This window comes from Euprymna scolopes, chromosome 29 (assembly GCF_053919585.1).
Source record: "Euprymna scolopes isolate OS-2025 chromosome 29, ASM5391958v1, whole genome shotgun sequence".
NCBI lineage: Eukaryota > Metazoa > Mollusca > Cephalopoda > Sepiida > Sepiolidae > Euprymna > Euprymna scolopes.
The window spans coordinates 6,025,771-6,047,628 of record NC_136510.1 but is presented as its reverse complement, the minus strand read 5'-3'; the positions used below and the strand labels follow the sequence as shown (position 1 = coordinate 6,047,628).

Below are 21,858 nucleotides of genomic sequence, written 5' to 3'. Positions count from 1 at the left end.
TTAGCTAGCTCGATTTGTTTATAAAGATGGCGACTATATTTTCCTGCCTAGTTTTTATTTCGGCGTGTACAATGAAATTGGCGCGTTTAATGTCTGCTATCTAAAGCCTTTTGGCTAGGAGTAAAGTGCAGTATCTGCTTAACTGTAGTTTAACAGCTCCTGGAGTGAATGTGGTATTGTGGTGACAGACAATTTTAAGTATTTGAGACCAGGATGACCAATGACACCCGTTATTCTCTCCCCATACTTTTGATTATCGAATTGTAATTTTTCAAATATTTTATGCAAATATATATATCGCAAAGTGTAGCATCTGTTCTGAGTCACCGAATGAGAAATCTTTATAGACTGGGGCAATTTTTATCTTTACCCAAATCCAACGACCATGGTGTCTAACTTTGCCCTCGTGGGGAGGCAAAATACTAAATAGGAACCTTTGGGGACGGGGGAGTATTGGATTTTCCCTCACATTACAAAACCGACTTTGTGTCTAACTCTGGCCCCGAGAGAAGGCAAGTAAATTAAATAGAAACAAATAAGTTGTCTTGGTTATAATGACAGACATTTAGACGACTAAAACAGGAGTTAAAAAAACAAGTGTCGGATGAATGAAAAAGGGGGAGGGGTCGGTCATTCATATAAAACGACACCCTTGTCACCATGGTAGTTAAACAATTACAGACATAATAAATAAGGCAAACATGCTTTTTTTTATTATTAATTTGTTTTATTTTTATTATTATTAAAAAAAAATAATAAAATAAAATAAAATGCTTGCCAACAGTTGTCATGGACATAACAAAATAGTCCCTTAGTATTTGCTGCTTTATTAAGGACTTCAATGACGTCATTCATGATTGACTAATCACTGAACAGCATTGAAGACTGTTGTCATGGTGACTGGCGGATGTAGCAAAGAAACACAGCCGTGAATTGGTTGAAGTATAAATACCGGCGTCTACGCGTTAGTGAACTCATTTAAAGAGCACACGATCGTCGATTAATACTCGTCGGGAAAGTAATTTAATTAGGCTTGTACATAATTTTTAGATCAAATTATCTGATCTAACAAAATATTCGTAGCAACCTTATCACAAAGCGAACACAAAAATGAGGGAAATTGTTCACGTACAAGCTGGACAGTGTGGCAACCAAATTGGAGCAAAGGTAATTTATAGTTTATTTTTTTTTTTTTAATTCTCTATTTATATATAATTTTTTTTTTAATTTTTTTACATTAAAAAAATAAAAAAAATCGGTTTCAAAGCAAAGCGGTGAAATTGATTTTCACTACAAATATTCTAGACCACAATTCAACTTTTGCAGATAAAATTATTTTTTGAAATTCCAAATTGAGAGAATTCGCTGCTGTAAGCGGGGATATGAATTTGTGTATTCCTATAAAATCAAAACTTATTCGATTAAATGGCGCTTGCCGCAATCACGCTATCGAATTACTTATTGAACAGGAAATGGAGTTTCGTTTTTTTTTTCTCTTTATCAAATTTACCCCCCTCCCCCACCAACATGAATAATTTATTCGTCATCTATTATCGGTTTCTGACTTTTTTCCATTTTTTTTTTATGTTCAATTTTATTTTTGCCGAAATATAAAAGCAACATAAATGTGAAAACTGCTTTAAGACATCGAGATATATTCGGTTTAATTTTAAACTTCCGATTTTATTTTGCAGAATATTCATAGTATATATAGTCTCGCGAAAAAATGAAAACTAGTTTTCCTTTTTACTTCAATTTTAATTAATGCCTACCCCCCTCTCTTTCTCTTTCTCTCTTCCCCCCCCCCCAAAAAAAAATGTCCATCTTGTCGGACTGCTGCATTTGATGTCGTCATAATGCGGCATTTTTGGCTTTCATTATTTTGAGCAGCAACCACCTTCGCCGCTGCCACTTTATCAAATATAAAATTAATCTAAATTATATTCCAACTATGATTTTGTCTTAATGGACATATTTAATCTAATCTTGAATTCGCCTCATCTCAATCCCATTTTTTTCTGCGTCTCGTTTAAAATGGTGACCAATGTTCCTCGACAATACTTGAGTAATTTTAATTTTAGATATGCAAAATCGTAAAAATGTATTTTTAAACATTTTTCCAGTAAAATGGATAATTTTATAAATGATTTGATGGTTGCTAGTGACGTCATAAAGGATGAAGATTCGTAAAAAAAAAAAAAAAAAAAAAACGTGCAGGTTTTAAAAACTGCAGCAGCAGCCGTGATTGCTGTTGCCATTTTCAACCAATATTTTTAATATGAAGAAATTCAATTATTGACCCATCGGTTAACTTTTTTAAAGGATTTTTTGAGTAGATATTGTGTACTGAGAATTTAAAATTTAAAAAAAAAATAAGCTAAAATAACAAACGCTGGGTTGGATGCATTTGTTAACCGTATTGAAATGTTATTTTGAAAGCCATTCTTAACATGGGTGTTCAACCGTACAAGTTAATAAAAATATACTGTAAAACTTGAATTTAACTTAATACGATTTGAAAAAATAGCGCGGTAACATAAGTGGGTAAGCAACAAAATTTTAACTTCTGAATTCTTTTTCGATTCAGATCATGGTGTCTTAAATCAAGCATAATTTTTTTTTTTTTGTCCGACACAGAAAGCCTAAAAGTTTTAATTTTTTACAATGTCGATTAGAATTGTAATTTGACCACTTCGGTAGACGAGATACTGTGCTGAAATAACACTTAACATTAAGGTGTTTTGTGATTTATTAATTTTTTTTTTTTTTTTTTTTTTTTTTTAAGCGCGGTAGCAAATGTATAAAAACCGTAATTTCATTAACTCGTTCTCGAATGGCTTTTTGGCCTGACACATTTTTGGAGTCGAATGTTTACCGCGACAAAGCATGTCACTTATTTGTGATCAGACCATAATTAGAAGAGGCATATTAAGTAGGGAGTTGGGTAGCAAGCTTTTTTTGGGTTTGTATTGTGCACATAGATTCGAAAAAGTTGTCAAAATATAACAAATGTTATCAAAGGCAAGATAAGTTACCTAACTGGATAATTTTCTAGTGTTTTTATTTCATGTAACATGTTTGTTCAGCTCAAGACAAGTGTTTACCGATGTAGCGATGTATTGGAAATTTTAAAATGGCGCTCTTGAGACGGTAAGTTTGGGGAAAGCAATTATAAATAAAAAAAAAACTAGACAAAATACTGTTAGAAACTCTCAATATGTTATCGTGACATAGGTTGACATATTCGGTGGGTTTCTAACAGTATTTTGCTTATTTTTTTATTTTTAACTCCTTTTCCCAAACTTACCGTGCCAAAGACTCGGGCACCATTTTAAATTTTCCAATACATCGGTTAACAGTTTGGAGCTGAATAAACATGTTACATTAAATAAAAACACTAAACATATCCAGTTAGGTAGAAAAGTAACTTATCTTGCCATTGATACCATTTGTTGGTACTAGTAGTGCACTTATTGATCCGTGCTAAATGTTATTTAAAAAGCCATTCTTAACATATGGAGGGTGTTTTTGTACCTATTCTATACTTTAACCTTTCAATTGAATAAAAAAAAACTTTAAACTTGGAAATACGATTTAAAAAAATAGCGCGGATCAGTAAGTGCATTTTAGCACTCATTTGTTATATTGTTTTTTGACAACTTTGTTCGAATGTATGTGTACAGTAATACAAACCCGCATATATATATATATATATATATATATATATATATATATATATATATGTGTGTGTTAAAATTGTAAAAGTTTTACATTCCTTTTTAGAAATGTAATTTTCATACCCGGATGCATTCAAAACCTTCACTTGTCACATGACAAATTTCGAAAATTTATTTCCCAACGTTTTTTACAAAACATTTTTTAACTTTAGAATTACAGAATCTTTAACCCTTCACTTTTTGTTTGCGATTTTCAAGGTTAACTAACTACGACTTATCTAATTCTGATCCGGGGTTTTTTTTTTTTTTTTTTTTTTTTTTTTTTTTTTTTTTTTTTTTTTTTTTCCCTATTTAGAAAAGTTTTTAAAAATTTGTTCGAAATCGTTTACAAATGATCGATTAATCATTTTATTTTAGCGAAAATTACTTTTTATACTCGTTTAACTTATTTCAATCTTAATTTAAATTACTATTTTTGTAACTTAAATATAAAATATTACATCGCGTCTTGTCTCTAAGTAACTCTTTGAGGTGAGGGTGTCAATCAATATTTGAATTAAATTCATCTCCCTCAAGGAACGAAGGTCACTTTTCTATAAATTTAACATAAATTGAGCACCCACTTCTTGGCCACCTACCAGCCACCGAGGCATGTAATCGTCAGCATTTTTTTTTTTTTTTTTTTTTCAATTTTGATTTTAAGTTTGGTTAAATCGTAAAAATTTCAAATAATTCTACATTGAAATTGGAAAACATTAAATGGATATCAATGATAAATTTAACTATTTTACTAGTGCTAGTGCAGAGAGTGATCCGCGCTATTTTTTAAATCGTATTTCCAAGTTTAATTTCAATTGTAAGATTGAAATATAGAATAGGTATAAAACACCCTCCCCTCCATGTTAAGAATGGCTTTTTAAATATTTACGTCCGGATCACTCTCTGCACTATTACCATTTTACTAAATTGATATTTATTTCGCTTAAGTGAATATTTGCTTATTACAAAAATGTTAAATCAAAATTTAAATCCTTTTCGATGACAATTACAAAAAATGGCGATTTTTAAAAAATAAAGGTGAATTGTAAAATAGACAAATATTACCAAAGGCAAGAATTTGTCTTAATTTTCACGTTTGAAGATTTTAATCGTGCGATTTAAACCCCCCCCCCCCCCTTTTTATTTTTAGAAAGCAATCGTGAATTTCAAGCTTATAAGATTCACGATAAAACTAGAAATATTGCCAAGGATTTTTTTAACTAGAACTGAACTTTTATGTCAAACAAATCGTAAACGGCGGCAATTTTAATTTACAATCCTAAATGTTGCTATTAAATATGAAGACTTGGAGCTTGAATTCTGTTGGTCGATTGAGATGAGACTTTTAAAAATATTATCGCACGTTTCATTTCCAGAAGTGCCACCACTTTTCTTTTACCAGAAAAATAACTTTATCTTTGGATTGAGTTAAAAATTGCCGCAATTGCCCATTGACCGAGAATAAAAATAGTGTATTACTAGAACAGATACTACCTTTTTTAATGTTTTCCTTTTTTTTTTTTTTTTTTTTTTTTTTAAGAATAAATAAAACAAACTTAAATCTAGACATGGGACAAGTTTTTCATGAAAATCCAACGTTTTAAAAATGACAAGCATGGATTCTCTCTTATATGACACTATTTTTAATGGTTGCGATTAATTTGTCACGAAACAAAATCTTGATTATGATTGTACAAGTGCTGCCTCTTGATAAGGACTAAAAATTACAATTTAGTATCCAATTATCAGTTTAAAACCTTTGCGTTATTTAATTTGTCGTGAATTTCGATTATCGGTGTTTATCTTGGATAATTCAATATTGCACATTTTCTCTCGTAAACAAGTGGTTAAAACTTCAAATGTGACGTCAGCACTTTAAGGTTGGTGTTAATCTGAAAATATCAGGGGGTTTGTTTTATTTTACAAAGAAATAATCCACTTATCAAGGCCCGGAGGCCACTCGAGCATAGGGGTTGAGTGTACAGTAGTCAATGGAGACAATATCGTAGTAATCGTTATTACTGGAAATTTGGTTAATTGGATTACGGTCGTACATCTAAACAATATGATATAAATGCGGGAGTGTCCCAGGGATCTATCCTTGGACCTCTGATATTCATAAATGACCTCCCCGACAAAATTGCCTCTGGGATGGGTATATATGCTGATGACACCACACTCTGTATCAGGCACGACAGGAAAACAAATGAACATATATCTAAAGTAATGGCAGAAACACTAGATGACCTGACCTCCAATCAGTAGTGGAATGGGGACAAAAATGGATGGTCACGTTCAATGCTGCCAAGACAAAACCGGTTTCATTCAATAATTACAAGAAACCTTCTCTACCATCTATAGCAATGGTCAACGACTCTTTATCTGAGTACGTCTCTCAAGCTCCTTGGCCTAACGTTCACAGGAAACATGAGTTGGAACAATTACATCGAGGGCATTGCCACGGCCGCTGCGAGAAAGGTGGGCTCTCTCTACCGTACTAGAAAACTTCTAACACCCGAAAGTATCCTGTACCTCTATAAGGCCACCATTCGCCCATGTATGGAGTATTGCTGTCATATTTGGGCTGGTGCATCGACTACTAGTCTCTCACTCCTTGACAGGGTTCAAAAGAGTCGCAAATCTGATAGGCCCCAAACTGGCATCTAAGCTTCAGCCTCTGTCCCATCGTCGAAACGTTGCATCCATCCCTCTGCCTGTTCTACAAGTATTATAATGGTGAATGCTCTGACGAACTGCAAGCACTTGTGCCCCCACGACGTGAACACCCTCGACAAACCCGACAAGCTGCAAAATCCCAACCCCACACTGTAGAGATCCCTAGATGTAAAAGATCTTTCTACTCCAGTAGTTTCTTCCCCAGAACTGCTAGACTTTGGAATTCCATTCCAAGTCACTGCTTCCCCAACTCTACTGACATGCATAAGTTCAAGTGCAACGTGAACCAACATCTCGCTGCCCTAATCCCTACATAGTACCCCAGTAGATGTTTCCCCTGATAGTAGCCCCCTACACCAAAGTGGCAATGTGCCTTGTTTGGGGTTAAAATGTAATTAAAAATAAAAATAAAAAAAACATAAGGGGACGGTTCATCAAGAATTTGTTTACGTAGAACTTGAAAACAAATTAAATTGTAGTCAGCAGGAAAATGGAACAGTTGCAGTTACACAGGTGTGCAGTTTTAAGGGACCTTTGTTCATGGAATCTACGTTTAGATTTGGGTACAGATGGTGTGAGAAATTGTTGATAGTGGTTATTACCCTTTGATACTTGACGAAAGCCTGACTTTTTGATCACCAGTCTGGTCAGCCATATTAGATTCGGACAGCGGCCATTGTTAGGGGGCGATAACTCTTAATTTCTTCGGCAAATGTAACAAGATTTTTTATTTTTTTGTCGAACAGAAAAATACATTGTATAAAAATGTATCAAATATACATTTAAGTTCACGTAAGAAAATAATCTTAAAACAATTTTGGAAAGTAATTTTTTCAAATTTAAATGAAATATTTCGAATTGAAGCAACTTGGAAGGGTCCACAAATTGGTTGTTTTATTATACACATAGATTAGATTCGAAAAAGTTGTCAAACAAATATAACAAATGTTATCAAATGCAAGATAAGTTACATTTCTACTTAACTGGATAATTTTTTAATGTTTTTATTCAATGAAAAATGTTTATTCGATTCGAAAAACTGTTTATCGATATTTTTGAAAAAGACAAATTGCGGCGTGTTCGCTGTTTATGCGTTAAGTTTCGGAAAATGAGTTTAAACTTTAAAAAAAAAACTATATAAAATACTGTTAGGCTGACATGTTCGGTGGCTTTCTATGTCACGGTAACATTGACTTTCTAACAGTATTTGATAGTATTTTTTTTTAGTTTGAACTAATTTTCTCAAACTATACATATTCAACGGTGAGCACGCCGCCATTTGTCTTACAAATATATCGATAAAGTTTTCCAATTCGAATAAACATTCATTGAATAAAAAACACTATAAAAAAATTTGCAGTTAGGTAGAAAAGTAACTTATCTTGCCATTTGTTTTTAACTTTTCGTATCTGTATAGTAAAACAACCCCTCGTCCTCTGACAGAAGCACCACCTGGCGATAGTTTAGTAAAACGCACTAAAAAGATGGCCGCCGTCCGTCCGCATACTGTAGAAGGGACGATTAGTTACGTCTGGTTCAAATTCTGCATAAGTACCAAGCGTAATATTTTAAAAAATTGTAACAATTTAAGTCATTGTTTACTTTATACTTTATTTCAATTTAATAACCCGAAACATTAGTAAAACAAATTGCTTAGAGTTACCTTCTTTTTTTTTAGTCTAAATTCTCAGTTCCGAAGTCACAATCAGCCTGTATTATAACGGATTAATTAAAACTTGGATGCCATAAATGAATAGTTGAAAAATATTTAATCTGCAGCATCAGCCAATTATAAATCTGGGAGAATAATGAACAGATTTCATGAAGTAATTGTGAAAAGGGTACTTGTAGTTTAATATTAAAAAAAAAAAAAAAAAAAATGAAAATATCGAAGTTATTGTACACATATCCGTTTTAAACTGAAGATCTCCGAAAAAAAAAAACCCCACTTAATTTGATCGAGTACTTTTTAAAAATGTTTGAATTTTAGAAACGCCATGGAGATAACTAAGTTTAAAACGCCGACACTCCCTCCCCATCTTTTAATACTCGCTTTTCCTAAAAATCGAACCTTTTTCTCGGTATCAAAATTTTTTTCGCTGTAAAACAAAAACTACTTGATGAAATTAAGTGGAATTTTTTTCTGAGAACTTCATTCCATAACGGATACGTACAATTTCAAACTTTTCGATATTTTTCATTTTTAATGGTTTGATTAAATTGTACAAGTACCGTGAAAAGTTTGAAATTTTCAGTATATTTATATTTTGAATTTTTTAAATTAACTAGAGCCTTGCACCCTTAAAAATTCGATTATTTGATAATCGACAAAGATAAACAAACGGCGTAACAGAAGAATCGTCCAGGTGCGAGTAAAACATGTGTAATGTGAAAATCTCATTGTCCTAAAAATGTTTCACCATCGGATCACGACGTTTTACAAGTTTTTTTTTTTTTGTGAATGTTTTGTGTTATAAAAATATAAGTTCTTCTGTTTCAGCTTTTTTCTTTTTCCTCCAGTTTTATTTGATTTTAGAATCACATTTTTATTGAAAAAAAAAAAAAACTTTAACGAGGATAATGCACGCGAATTTCATAAACTGTTGCTGAAGTGGCGGAGTTGTACAACCATCATCCGCATGCGTAATTTCTATACTGATAGGTTTTTGAAATTTTTTTCACTGGATTGTTGATGGGACACTAAATTAACCAGATTATGAAAACATTTGAAAGGGGTGCTCACTTAGTTACGTTCTGGTAGATCGGTCACCCATTTAAAAAAAAAAAAAAAAAAAAAAAAAATTAAATAGGAAAGTGTCTTCGGGAGATATGAAATGGTCTCATGTTGACGAAGCAATGTATCGGGAGGCGTATGACGATACGAGAATTGACAACGGGATGGAAAATTATGAAACATTAACTGTTTTGGACATTTCTCTAGCATGTTAGTGGAATTTATATTAAATTAAAAACAAAAATATGCTACATTTAAATAAAAACACTAAAAACATATCCAGTTAGGTAGAAAAGTAACTTTTATTGCCTTTGATGACATGTTATTTGACAACTTTTTCTAATCTGTACAGTAATACAAACCCCAAAAATTAAAGTTAAAAAAAACAAACTCTAAACTCTTTTCATAAAAAACAAGTCATGTTCATTCTATCTTTTTCTTTGAGAAACAAAAATATTTCTGACTTAAAAATGCAGTAGGCTCATATCATTATTTTCTATGGTTTTGATATACCCGCGTTTTTATTGGTTACAAAATGGGTGACTGATTTACCAGAACGCTGTAACTAAAAAGTGAGCACCCTTTCAAATATCGGAATGATTTTTCAATATTTTTTCATAATCAATAATCCAGTGAAAATTTCAAACCCATCAGTATAGGAATTACGCATGGGGGGGAGGGGGGTACAACTCCGCCGCTGAAGTAATTTTTTTTCCTGTTAAATTTTGGACATTTCTCGCATCGATCGAAATTTGTTTTTGCTATCATGAGCCTGCCACGCGATTTGTATTTGAAATATTTAAAAAAAATTTGATCAAAACCTTTACACTGTTTTTTTTACAAAAACATACAACCCTATCTCGAGCGGAACATTTTTAAGCCGATGAGATTTTCACCTAACACCGGTTGGCTCTTAAAATAAATATCAGGAATATACGGGAGTTTAAAATGACTTAATTATAAATTTTATTAAATTAGGTGCAAAATGAATGCCGATGCTCAAAATATACAGGGTGACCCAGAAAAAACTGGCCCCAACTCTAATTAGGCCCGTTTCTTAGTGTTTTGTCCGAATGAAATGAAACTTTGGTCATAACTAGTTTATTATATTCAAAACACTAAAGTCTTTAGCCTTTTTTTTTTTCTTCCTCCGTTCTACAGCATATGTTCTAGATTAACTCGATTTAGCTTTTGGAGGGGGGGGGGATCGCCCTGTATAAACATTAATGATTACTGAATATAATGAACCCGTTAAATCTTAGTGGAAATTTTTTGTTTGAACAAAAATACCTTTTCTAAGGTTATGGTTTTTCTGTAATAAAAAGAAAAATGAATTTATTTTGAAAAATAATGCATCGTAAATTATAACAATTTTAAATTTTATACAGGAACTACGAAAAAAAAAGGCCTAAAGTCCGTAAAAAACTTAATTTCTCGAACTATCGATATTACCATTGAATTAAGCATTGTTTTAATCCCACGTAAATAATAGCAAAACTATTTTTTAATTACATTTCGCATAATTTTTATTTCAATTTCCTTGCTCGCATGAATGTGAAAACTTTCGGCGTAACATAATTTTTATCTTGAACAAGGATAAAAATTATACAAATGTTCAGGATAGAAATGTACGGATGCACGTGGGGGGGGGGGGGCACCCTACTTCCTTTTAATGTCATGATGTTGAAACAGCGTTTCGATTAGCTTTAATTAAATATTTTAGAATTTTACTTTACTAATTATCTTTGAAATAGACCCAGAAAACTAATATTTATCTTTTAAAGGATTTTTACAATAAATTTAAACTTCAAAATTTAGCTGGTGAAAACATTTTTTCCTAACTTTTCACGTGTACAAATATTTTTTTTTCATTTTATAAATTAACTTGAATCTTTAATCTTTCAAATACAATGAAAAAGTAGTCGGAAACCTAAAAAATATAAATCGGTTTTCCCCCCTATATTCCGCCCTTTCTTTGTGCTCCGTTACGCCAACTAAAGACGCCGCAACATTTTCCGATTAGTCGGCGACTTGTATGGGGTTTCCCGCAGTGAAATTTAACACAGACAAATAGTTTTCCAGATAATAAATACCTGTATTTTGAAATTTAAATCACGGCCGGCATATGAAAGCGGCATCCCATGGCGGCCAATTCAAACTACATCGCATAAAACATGTATATCTCGAAAACTTTGCGATAATTTTTCCTGCGATATTCGTTTTCAGCATACATGGAACCCATACCAAAGTCGTTTTTTTTTTTTTTTTTTTTTTTTTTTTTTATGTTGAGACGTTTGATATAACAGACAGCACTTTTTTTTTTTTTTCTAACAAATTTAAAAGAAACATTTTTCTGAAACTTTGAAGTAAAATTGTGACGAAAAATCTGCGTAGCTTTGACCAAGAAGCGCTGTGTATCAAGTTGTAGGAATTTTTGACACCTCCAACACGAAACTGCAAATAAAATATTAAAAAAAAAAAACTCTTAATTTCCCTTTTACAGTGGGTTTATTTTCTTTATGGATTATACTTCCAAAATAAATTATTAAAGTTGTATAAAAAGTAATAGAAATATTTTTATTTTAAAAACTAATGAAATTAATTGAATATTACAAGCTCAGTATTTTTTCAATTTTTAAACTTTAAAAATCTATCAATTTTTCTATTGATTCTATTACGATATTTTCAGGGTCAATGTGAAATTTTATGCTCTTTCCAATAAACCGAGTATAATAAATATATATAAGATAAACGGTTTTTTTTGTTTTTTTTAATCCCCCTTTTGAAATGTCTATTAAAAAGTAAATAATTTACTCACCAAAGTTTTAAATATCAAAATTGAAGATAAAAGATCAATAAATATATTCAAATTTAAAACAAACTTTTTTTTTGTTAAAAATTTGCCTGTAAAGTCCGAAGTTTAAAATCTACGTTTTTATTTTTTTAATGAAACTTGGCCCTTGCTCCTTTTAATTGGGAAAAAATAGGGGTTCAATTACATTTTGCGAGTAGTTATAAACTTGGAAAGACAGGGGGTCGAATTAATTACCTACAGCAGATCAGAATTTTTGTAGGAATTTTGCGCCACTTTTCCAATAATATTTTAAACAATTTAAACTCTGCGGACGTACGCGAGTGAAGCCTGAAGCCCTCTGTACGCAGCGTGTTTCAGGGAGCGTTCATTAATCTGAAAAATAATTTTGATGTGTGGCCTTTATTTTGGATTTAGCTTTGTGCTTTTCGGATTTTTTTTTTTTGCCGGAGATTATAGTTAATTATTAACAGAAAAATTGCAAGTCCAGATTAGCACTTGTGGCGATAAACAAACCTTTATCGTGTACTTCTGTCACGGAATGTCATCGGTGTTTTTTCTCATATCGAAAAACTGACATTTTATTTGGTGCTAGTGCACTTATTGATCCGTGCTCTTTTAAATAGTATTTTCAAGTTTTAAAGTTTTGCGATGTTTTAAATTGTTAGGTGAAAGTGCAGAATAGGTACACCTTCCATCCCACGTTAAGAATGGCTTTCTAAAATGTCTTAGCGTGGATCAATAAGTGTATGCCTTTATATTCATTTTTTCAATAATAAATTAAAAAAAACCTACTCGACGAGAACACGACTGTTTTAATTTTTTATTTCAAAATAAAAATAACTAATCTCCGGCAAATTAATGAACACTCTGGAACGTTCTGAACATAGGGACCGATGCGTATTTGGCGGGGGGGGGGGGGGGTTGCTCACTCGTGTACGTCAGCCTAAAATTCTTTCACAATTACGTCATTTTCAATGGCCAATCAAATGACATTCTTGCATGCCTTCAACTATGTCCCCGTATATTCCTGATATTGTTTCATCTAAACTGCAAGAGGGCCAACTTAGGTTTAATCGCACTGACCGCGCACCACCGGGACGGTTCGTTTTCCGTTGCGCCAAAAAAAAAAAAAAACTCTATTTAAATATTATTACGGTTTTTAATTCTTTTTGGGTTTGTTTTACTGTACACATAGATTCGAAAAAGTTGTCACAAAAAGAATATATAAAAAATAAATGTCATCAAAGGTAAGATAAGTTACTTTTCTACCTAACTGGATATGTTTTTAGTGTTTATATTTAATGTAACATGCTCGAAAAACATACAGCGTTTACCGATGTATTGGAAAATTTAAGATGGCAGCCGACTCTCTTTAAGGCGGTAAGTTTGTGAAAATGAGTTATAAAAAACAGACAAAATACTGTTAGAAACTCGCTCAACGTTACCGTGGCAAGGCTGACATATTCGGTGGGTTTTTAACGGTATTTTGACATTTTTATTTATGACATCTTTTCCCAAACTTACCGTCTCCGAGACAGTCGGCCGCCATTTTGAATTTTCCGATACACTGTTTTTCGGACTGAATAAACATGTTACATTAAATATAAACACTAAAACATCCAGTTAGGTAGAAAAGTAACTTATCTTACCTTTGATAACATTTATTTGTTATATATTTGTTTGTGGCATCTTTTTCAAATCTGTGTACAGTAACCCCCCCCCCTTTTTTTTTTCTTTGTATTCTCCGGTCGAGATCTTTAATTACCAATTTTTAGACAATTACATTAAAGTTTAAATTTGGCAGTAAAAAATAAAAAATATTTTACACTTGTGATATAAGTTTGTATACAAATTTAGCATAAAATCACTCCCTTCTGAATCATAACCTTTTCATAAGGAAACAAGACTTTAGGGAGATGAATAAGATGACCGCTCGTTGACCTCAAAGAACACGGACATGAACCATAGTTTTGACTTTAATCCCTTTTTTTTTTTTTTTTTTTTTTTTTTTTTTTTTTTTTTGTGTACTTAGTGTAATTGGTTCCCCGATTTATCGGAGAGGAATCTGTTTTCAGTAGCGTCTGTTAGTCCGGACAATTGCCAGATAACCGTCTTTTCTTGACATTTTAAATAGATGTTCAGTTAGGTGTATCAGAAGCGACCATTAAAAATGCGTAATAAGAACTTTAATAATTCAACTTGCTATCTTTCGAAGCTTATAACTAACTACTTGAAAAATGTAATTCAAGCCATAATTTTTTTTTTTTTTTCAATTAAAGGAGCAACGACCAAATTTAAAAAAATAGCAGGTTTAATAGCAAATTATGCAATGTTTTTTAATTGGTTTTCTTTAAAGAAAATCAATGAAATTTTACTTTGATTATAAAAAATATATAAATTCCAAAAAATCACTTACCTATAAAAAAAAAACTACTCAATGGGTATTTCCATTGTCCATCGTTAAGAATTTATCCGTATTTATACTTATATTCCATGTCCTTTTTAAATAAAATACTTTTTTAAACGAGGATTTAAAAAAAAAAAAAAACGAACTCTGATGTTTTTCACCTTTCAAATAAAGGGAGACATATCTGATTTTCTTCCCGTTTATCTTCCGATGGTTTCGGAGCGCCACAATGTCTTTCTATTGCGTGCTGTAAACCAAAATTAGTATTTTGGGACCACCTTGGGTAAAAAAATGAACACATTCACTAAGGTTCTGCCAAACGATTGTGAAAAATGGACTGCATGTTTCTGTTACTTTATTTGTGTTAACTATATGAACTCTGGAAAAGCAGAAGCGACTTAATGATTTTTTTTTTTTTTTTTTTTTTTTTTTTTAACCTTTATCTTCAAACTGCAATTAATAATTAATCTTCGTTATAATTTTGTAAGATTTACAGTTTAACGATTAATATTATAAACATTTGTATATTAAATATGAAATAAGGTTTTACTGAATGTTCATTTGGTTACTTACGAGTTTCCATATTTTGTTCGGTAAGAGAAACAATATGAGGGACTACAAAATGCTTAATATTTGTGCAATATTTTCAAATTGGTTTTATTTAATCTGGCGATAAAATAGCTGAGAAAGTCATGTTTATATTAAAACTTAATTAAAAAATTCAAACAATTAAAAATCTATGTAACGGAACATTTTAAAATGAAATTTTAATTTGAATCTTAAGAATTAATGTTTACGAAGTTTCTTTTTCTTGGCAATTCAACTGATTATAGTATATATTCGAAAAAAAAAACGCTATTTAAGAAACATTTTTTAATTGCAACTTCAAGGTAAATTTTTCAATGTGTATTTAAATTTAAAAATTTTTTTTACTTTGTTTCATAAATTTCGGTAGATTTAAATATTTTGTTCGCATTTCGAAAAAATAAATAGGACCGGGGGCACACATTAAAAAATATTTCCCTTTGTATATTTCATGAAAACTGCATTTTATGTAATTTCCTTCTAAAATGTGAAAGTATAAAAAAAAAAAAAAAAAAAAAAATTCACCATTTAGTTGATTTTTGCTAGATTTATTAAATACGGGTATGTTTTCACGGTCGGAATGTGTACTACATGGGGACATTATTTTAAAGCGCCAATTATGTAAACACAATTTTCGTCTCGCAATTTCATTTTCGTTTGAAAAAAAAAAAAAAAAGATTTATTAGTTTATTTTGCCCTTATTTTAAATGGTACAAAAGTTATACTGATATTAATTTATAATGAAGTTACATCGTGTTAGATATAGGATGGGGTAATTCTGCAGTGAATTTTGGCAGTTCCTAACATTCACTTATAAGTTTTTGCCGTTAAAAAAAAGCCCACTCTACCGATTTTATTCTCTTAATGAAATACATGAGTTTTTGATTAATATATTTTATTTTTATAGAGTGAATTTTTTAAATATCTAAAAGAAAACATTGAATAAAATAGAAAATTGTCGTCAGCGTCCGATATTTACTTGAAAATCTAAGCAATAACATGAGCTTTCACTTAAAAAAATAATCAACGTGGTTTTTATAAAAAGATTTTCCACTTTGGATTTTGCAAGTAAATTTGCAAAAACTTTTCTTTTTCTTTTTTATTAGAATATTTTATTTATTGATCTTATCTCCAATTTGTGATATATAAAACTTTGAGTAAATGAAAATTTTAAGACATTTAAAAAAAAAAAAAAAACGTTTGTCTAAAATATACTCGGTTTATTGGAAAGAGCATAAAATTTCACATTAACCCTGAAAATATCGTAAAAATCGAACCAATAGAAAAATCTTTGATAGATTTTTTAAATTTAAAAATAGAAAAAAAATTTAATTCGTAAATTTCAATTGATTTCATACGTAGAAAAAATGGCTGCATCAACGCGCGCCGGCACTTTGTAAACTTTTTTTTTTTTTTTTTTTTACAACTTAAATAGCTTACTTTGGAAGTATATTCCATACAGAAAAAAAGATATTACTAGTTTTTTTATATTTTATTCGCAGTTTTGTGTTAGGGGTGTCAAATTCATCAAATTCTGATACATCTAGTGCACAATATTATTAAAAAAATTGCGAAAAATTCCCGTTGCGTCTCCAGTGGTTAATGACACGTTTTACCCCATAACTCTTGATCCATCCATTTAAACAAAAAAGAAAAAAATTGTCTGACTATAGTGGTTTTTCAGTGATCAACTCAAATGTACATGTGTTAAGGCCTGAAACTATACTTGGGATTCGGCGTCCCCATGGGTTACAGAAGTCAAAAATGCTCCAAAAATGACACTTTTTGTCCCATAGCGTTTGATCTATTAGATTTTTCTGAAATTTGCCCAAAATCTGGAGGCCATTGTTAATAGGTACGGGCAAATATTGGTGGATAGATGGATGTAGTTTTAAAAGCAGATTTATCGTAATTTTTTAATTTATTTTTTGGGCGGGGTCAGACTACTTAAGAGACTAAAGTTAATTTCCTGAAAGAAAAAATATTTGTACACGGAAAAAGTTATGAAAACCAATTCAGCTAAATTTTGAAGTTAAATAAATTTGTTGTGAAAATCCTTTAAAAGATAAATATTAGTTTTCTGGGTCTATTTCAAAGATAAATAATATCCTAAGATATTGAATTAAATAATTTAAAAAAAAAACAAAAAAAAAACACCTGCTTTGTGCAAAAATAACTAAATTAGCCCTCAAAAAGCAAGTATTCAAGTATTCTACCGGTCGCCAACCCCCCCCCCCCCAAAAAAAAAAAAGACGTGCATCCGTAGCAGTATCAGAATTTTTGTAGGAATTTTTGACACCCCTAACACGAAACTGCGAATACAATATAAAAATCTCGTAATTTCTCTGTTAAAAGTGGGTTATTTATTTTCTTTATGGATTATACTTCCAAAATAAACTATTACAGTTGTTTTAAAAGTAATAAAAATATTTTTATTTTTTTTTTAAAACAGTAATGAATTTTCCGAACTCAATATTTTTCAATTTTTAAACTCAATATTTTTAAATTTTTAAATTTTAAAAATCTATCAAAATTTTTCTATTGATTCTATTTTTACGATATTTTCAGGGTCAATGTGAAATTTTATGTTCTTTCCAATAAACCGAATATAATATTTTAGACAAACGTTTTTTTTAAATTCACGCCCCCCCATTTTCACGCCCCCCCATTTTCACGCCCCCCCCATTTTGAAATGTCTATTAAAAAGTAAATAATTAATTTATGTTTAATAGGTTTATATATCACAAATTGAAGAGAAAAGGTCAATAAATAATATATTCAAATTTAAAACAAAAAAAAAATCAGTTTTTTAGAAATTTACCTGTAAAGTCCGAAGTTTAAAACCTTATTTTATAAGAACACATTTTTTCTTTTTGTCTTTTTTTTTTTTTTTTAATGAAACCTTGGTCCTTGCTCCTTTAATTGAAAAAAAAATTAGGGCTTGAATTACATTTTTCGAGGAGTTATAAGCTTAGAAAGATAGGGGGTCGAATAATTTACGCCTCTCATTTTGAAATGTCTATTAAAAAGTAAATAATTAATTTATGTTTAATAGGTTTATATATCACAAATTGAAGAGAAAAGGTCAATAAATAATATATTCAAATTTAAAACAAAAAAAAAAATCAGTTTTTTAGAAATTTACCTGTAAAGTCCGAAGTTTAAAACCTTTTTTAAAAAAAAAAAACACATTGTTTTGTTTTGTTTTTTTTTTTTAAAATAAAACCTTGGTCCTTACTCCTTTAATTGAAAAAAAAAATTAGGGCTTGAATTACATTTTTCGAGGAGTTATAAGCTTGGAAAGATGGGGTGGAATTATTCACTATTTTCACGAAATTTCTGACACTGCTACTGCATCCGTACATTCCTGTTCTGAACGTTTGTAGCAATTTTTATCATTAAATTTTTATGTTCTTGTTATTTAAATTTTTTTTAATTGTTAGAGATTATATAAAAATTGTTGCACCGAAAGTTTCACATTCTTGCGAGCAAGGAAATTAAAATCTTGCATGTAAAAATTATGCGAAATCTGTAATTTCAAAGATTTTTTTTTCAATTATATTTTTTTGAAAATGTTAATTAACAAACTCCTTTTACCTAGTTGGGTAGTTTTTAGTGTGACTTACGTAAAATATTTATTCGGTTCGAAAAACTGTCAACTGATACGCGACCACAAGAAAAAATGTCTGTAACAAATACTTTTTTTAATTATTTTTTCTTCTCCCCTCTCTTGTGGTCGCGTAACGGTTGACAGTGTTTTTCGAACGAATAGTTTACATTAAGTAAAAACAAACAAACTACTCTTCTAGGTAGAAGAGTAACTTATTTTGCCTTTGGTAACATTTTGTTCGATATTTTTTTTTTTTTTTTTTTTTTTTTTTAACTACTTTTTCGAATCTCTGGATTGTAAAACCAACCCAAATTTACTTTTATCGTATGTAATGTACGTATATTTAAAACCTCACTAATCTGCACAAGCACTATTTTATAATCCATTTGTAATTTTTCTCCCCAGTTTTGGGAGGTGATCTCTGATGAGCACGGTATTGACCCGACGGGCACCTATCATGGCGATTCTGATTTACAGTTGGAAAGAATCAACGTTTATTTCAATGAGGCCACAGGTACGTTTATCCTCGTCCATCCATTTTTTTTTTTTTTTTTTTTTTTTTTCGATTTTTACTGGAATTTCAAAAACACTTATTTTTAATGGTTCTTTTACATCCATCAGGTGGTAAATATGTGCCTCGTGCGATTCTGGTTGATCTTGAACCCGGGACAATGGACTCTGTGAGGTCAGGACCATTTGGCCAGATCTTTCGGCCAGACAACTTTGTGTTTGGACAAAGCGGCGCTGGCAACAACTGGGCCAAAGGTCACTACACGGAAGGGGCCGAACTTGTCGACTCTGTTTTAGACGTTGTTCGAAAGGAGGCTGAGAGCTGCGACTGTCTTCAAGGATTTCAGCTGACTCATTCCCTTGGGGGAGGCACAGGCTCCGGCATGGGAACCCTGTTGATTAGCAAAATTCGAGAGGAATATCCCGACAGGATTATGAACACATTCTCAGTTGTTCCATCACCAAAAGTCAGTATTTTCTTTTTCTTTTTTCAAATTCTTGTATTTTTAATGAAATTTTGGCTTTAGTTTACAAAGCTATTCAGCAGAAGTGACATCAAATTTTATGGTATGGATGACCAACAACACTAATGTAGCTTTTTAAGCAAATATAAAAATAGAACTTTTATTCAGTCTTTGTTTCTATCCAGAGTTTCTTTTTTGGAGGTGGATTTTCTCCACATTAAAAATCTACATTGTCTCTGCCCTCGTGGGAAAGGTGATTGAATAGGAACATCCGTTTTTTTTTTTTCTCACATAAAATAGAATTCAATAAATAGAACTTCTATTTTTGTTGTGCATACCAACACTTATAAATATCAAAAATTCAAATAAAGACTTTAAATAAAACTTAAATTCTTTTTTTTTTTTAAGTTACATTATATAGTGTTGGTCATCCGTACCTTAAAATTTGCCTGACGTCATTTCTGAATGGCTTCATAAACAAAACTGCAACTCGACAAAAGGCAAAATTTTAATTAAGACAATTGTTTTCAATTATTAAAAATAATTTCCAGTTATTGATGTTTAAACATTTTAATCTTAAGATATGACAAATCTGATGTCACCACAAAAATAATTGGAGATTTTTTTTTTTTTTACTGTATAATATCCTTTAATGAAGAAAAAAAAACTTTACAATCACAGACTAAAAATCTCAAGCCATGAGGTCCATTTTATGAATTTGCCATTAATGAATGGTGATATTTTCCCTAAAATCGTTTTAGATTTTTATCCTAAAATTCCACAAATTTTAAAACTTGTAAAAGACGGAATCTCTATGTAAAATATACTTTAAGCTTAGTTGTATGATATATTGAAAAGCTATTTAAAAAAAATTTTTGAACTTAATGTCTTTTGTCTAATTTCTTTCAGGTATCAGACACTGTAGTCGAACCATACAACGCCACATTGTCAGTCCATCAATTGGTGGAAAATACTGACGAAACCTACTGTATCGACAATGAAGCCCTTTATGATATTTGCTTTCGCACGCTGAAATTAACCACTCCGACATATGGCGATTTGAACCATTTAGTCTCTGCCACAATGTCTGGTGTCACGACTTGCCTCCGCTTTCCTGGACAGTTGAACGCAGATTTGCGCAAATTGGCCGTCAACATGGTCCCCTTCCCCCGACTCCACTTCTTCATGCCCGGTTTCGCCCCACTCACGTCACGTGGCAGTCAACAATATCGTGCGCTCACTGTTCCCGAGCTGACCCAACAAATGTTTGATGCCAAAAACATGATGGCTGCCTGCGACCCTCGTCACGGGCGCTATCTAACAGTGGCTGCGATGTTCCGTGGGCGAATGTCAATGAAGGAGGTTGATGAGCAGATGTTAAACGTGCAGAACAAGAACAGCAGCTATTTCGTAGAGTGGATTCCAAACAACGTGAAGACAGCCGTCTGTGACATCCCGCCTCGTGGCCTCAAGATGTCTGCCACGTTTATCGGCAACAGCACGGCCATCCAGGAGTTGTTTAAGCGCATCTCCGAACAGTTTACGGCCATGTTCAGGCGAAAAGCTTTCCTCCATTGGTACACCGGCGAAGGAATGGACGAGATGGAGTTCACAGAAGCAGAGTCCAACATGAACGATCTTGTGTCAGAATATCAGCAATACCAGGATGCAACCGCCGAGGAAGAGGGCGAGTTTGAGGAGGAAGGTGATGAGGATGTCTAAAAAAAACAAGTCTTTAACAATTTACGCTCAAAATTACAAACACACCAAAACAAATCCATCCAATCTTTTTTAGTTCTTGTCCCCATAAAATTATTTATTTTAAAACAATTTTTTTACATTCCATATTTTCTTTTATTAACCCTCCCCCTCCTTTCCCTTCCCACCAAAAAAAAACACTGATCACCCCAAGATTTCTTGTGTTCTCAAAAGTTATCTTGACTGATGTAAAAAGTATTGAATAAAACTGGAAACTTGTACATTTTTATGTTTTTGTAATATTTTTTATTTTATTTATTTTTTTACCAATAATTAAACTTGAATAAATAAAAAAATTGTTTTCTCATCTTGTTACAAATTCTTTTTAACCGTGAAAAAAAAAAAAATATTTTACGTTTCAACAATTTCCAAATCCACAAGTTTCCATCACCGAACTTAGAACCCACTTCAGCATTGGTCACTTTATATATGAAAAAAAGCTGATTTTCAATAGTGCAATTTCTAATATCTATTCAACAGTGTAAATGTTTCAAAATTTTGAAACGTTTACAAAGTAATTTTTTTTTATTTAAACTTTGCTAAAATAAAAGCATTCCATTTTTTTAATCGGGGGGGGGGGGTT

The 21,858-nt window shown here is 31.4% G+C and overlaps 1 protein-coding gene across 1 annotated transcript; it reads left to right on the top strand.

Moving 5' to 3' along the window:
• Positions 1-828: 828 nt before the first annotated feature.
• LOC145252469 (tubulin beta-4B chain) lies at positions 829-21,496 on the top strand. The gene is made up of 4 exons (XM_080111893.1): positions 829-1,167; positions 18,949-19,057; positions 19,165-19,520; positions 20,427-21,496. The coding sequence occupies exons 1-4, from the start codon at positions 1,111-1,113 to the stop codon at positions 21,237-21,239; spliced, it is 1,335 nt and encodes a 444-aa protein (XP_079968019.1). The 5' UTR covers positions 829-1,110; the 3' UTR covers positions 21,240-21,496.
• Positions 21,497-21,858: the final 362 nt, after the last annotated feature.

Coding starts and splice junctions, on each gene's coding strand:
- LOC145252469 (XM_080111893.1), top strand. CDS start 1,111: ATGAGGGAAATTGTTCACGTACAAGCTGGACAGTGTGGCAACCAAATT. Junction 1,168..18,948: donor GCAACCAAATTGGAGCAAAG/GTAATTTATAGT, acceptor TTTTCTCCCCAG/TTTTGGGAGGTGATCTCTGA. Junction 19,058..19,164: donor TTATTTCAATGAGGCCACAG/GTACGTTTATCC, acceptor TACATCCATCAG/GTGGTAAATATGTGCCTCGT.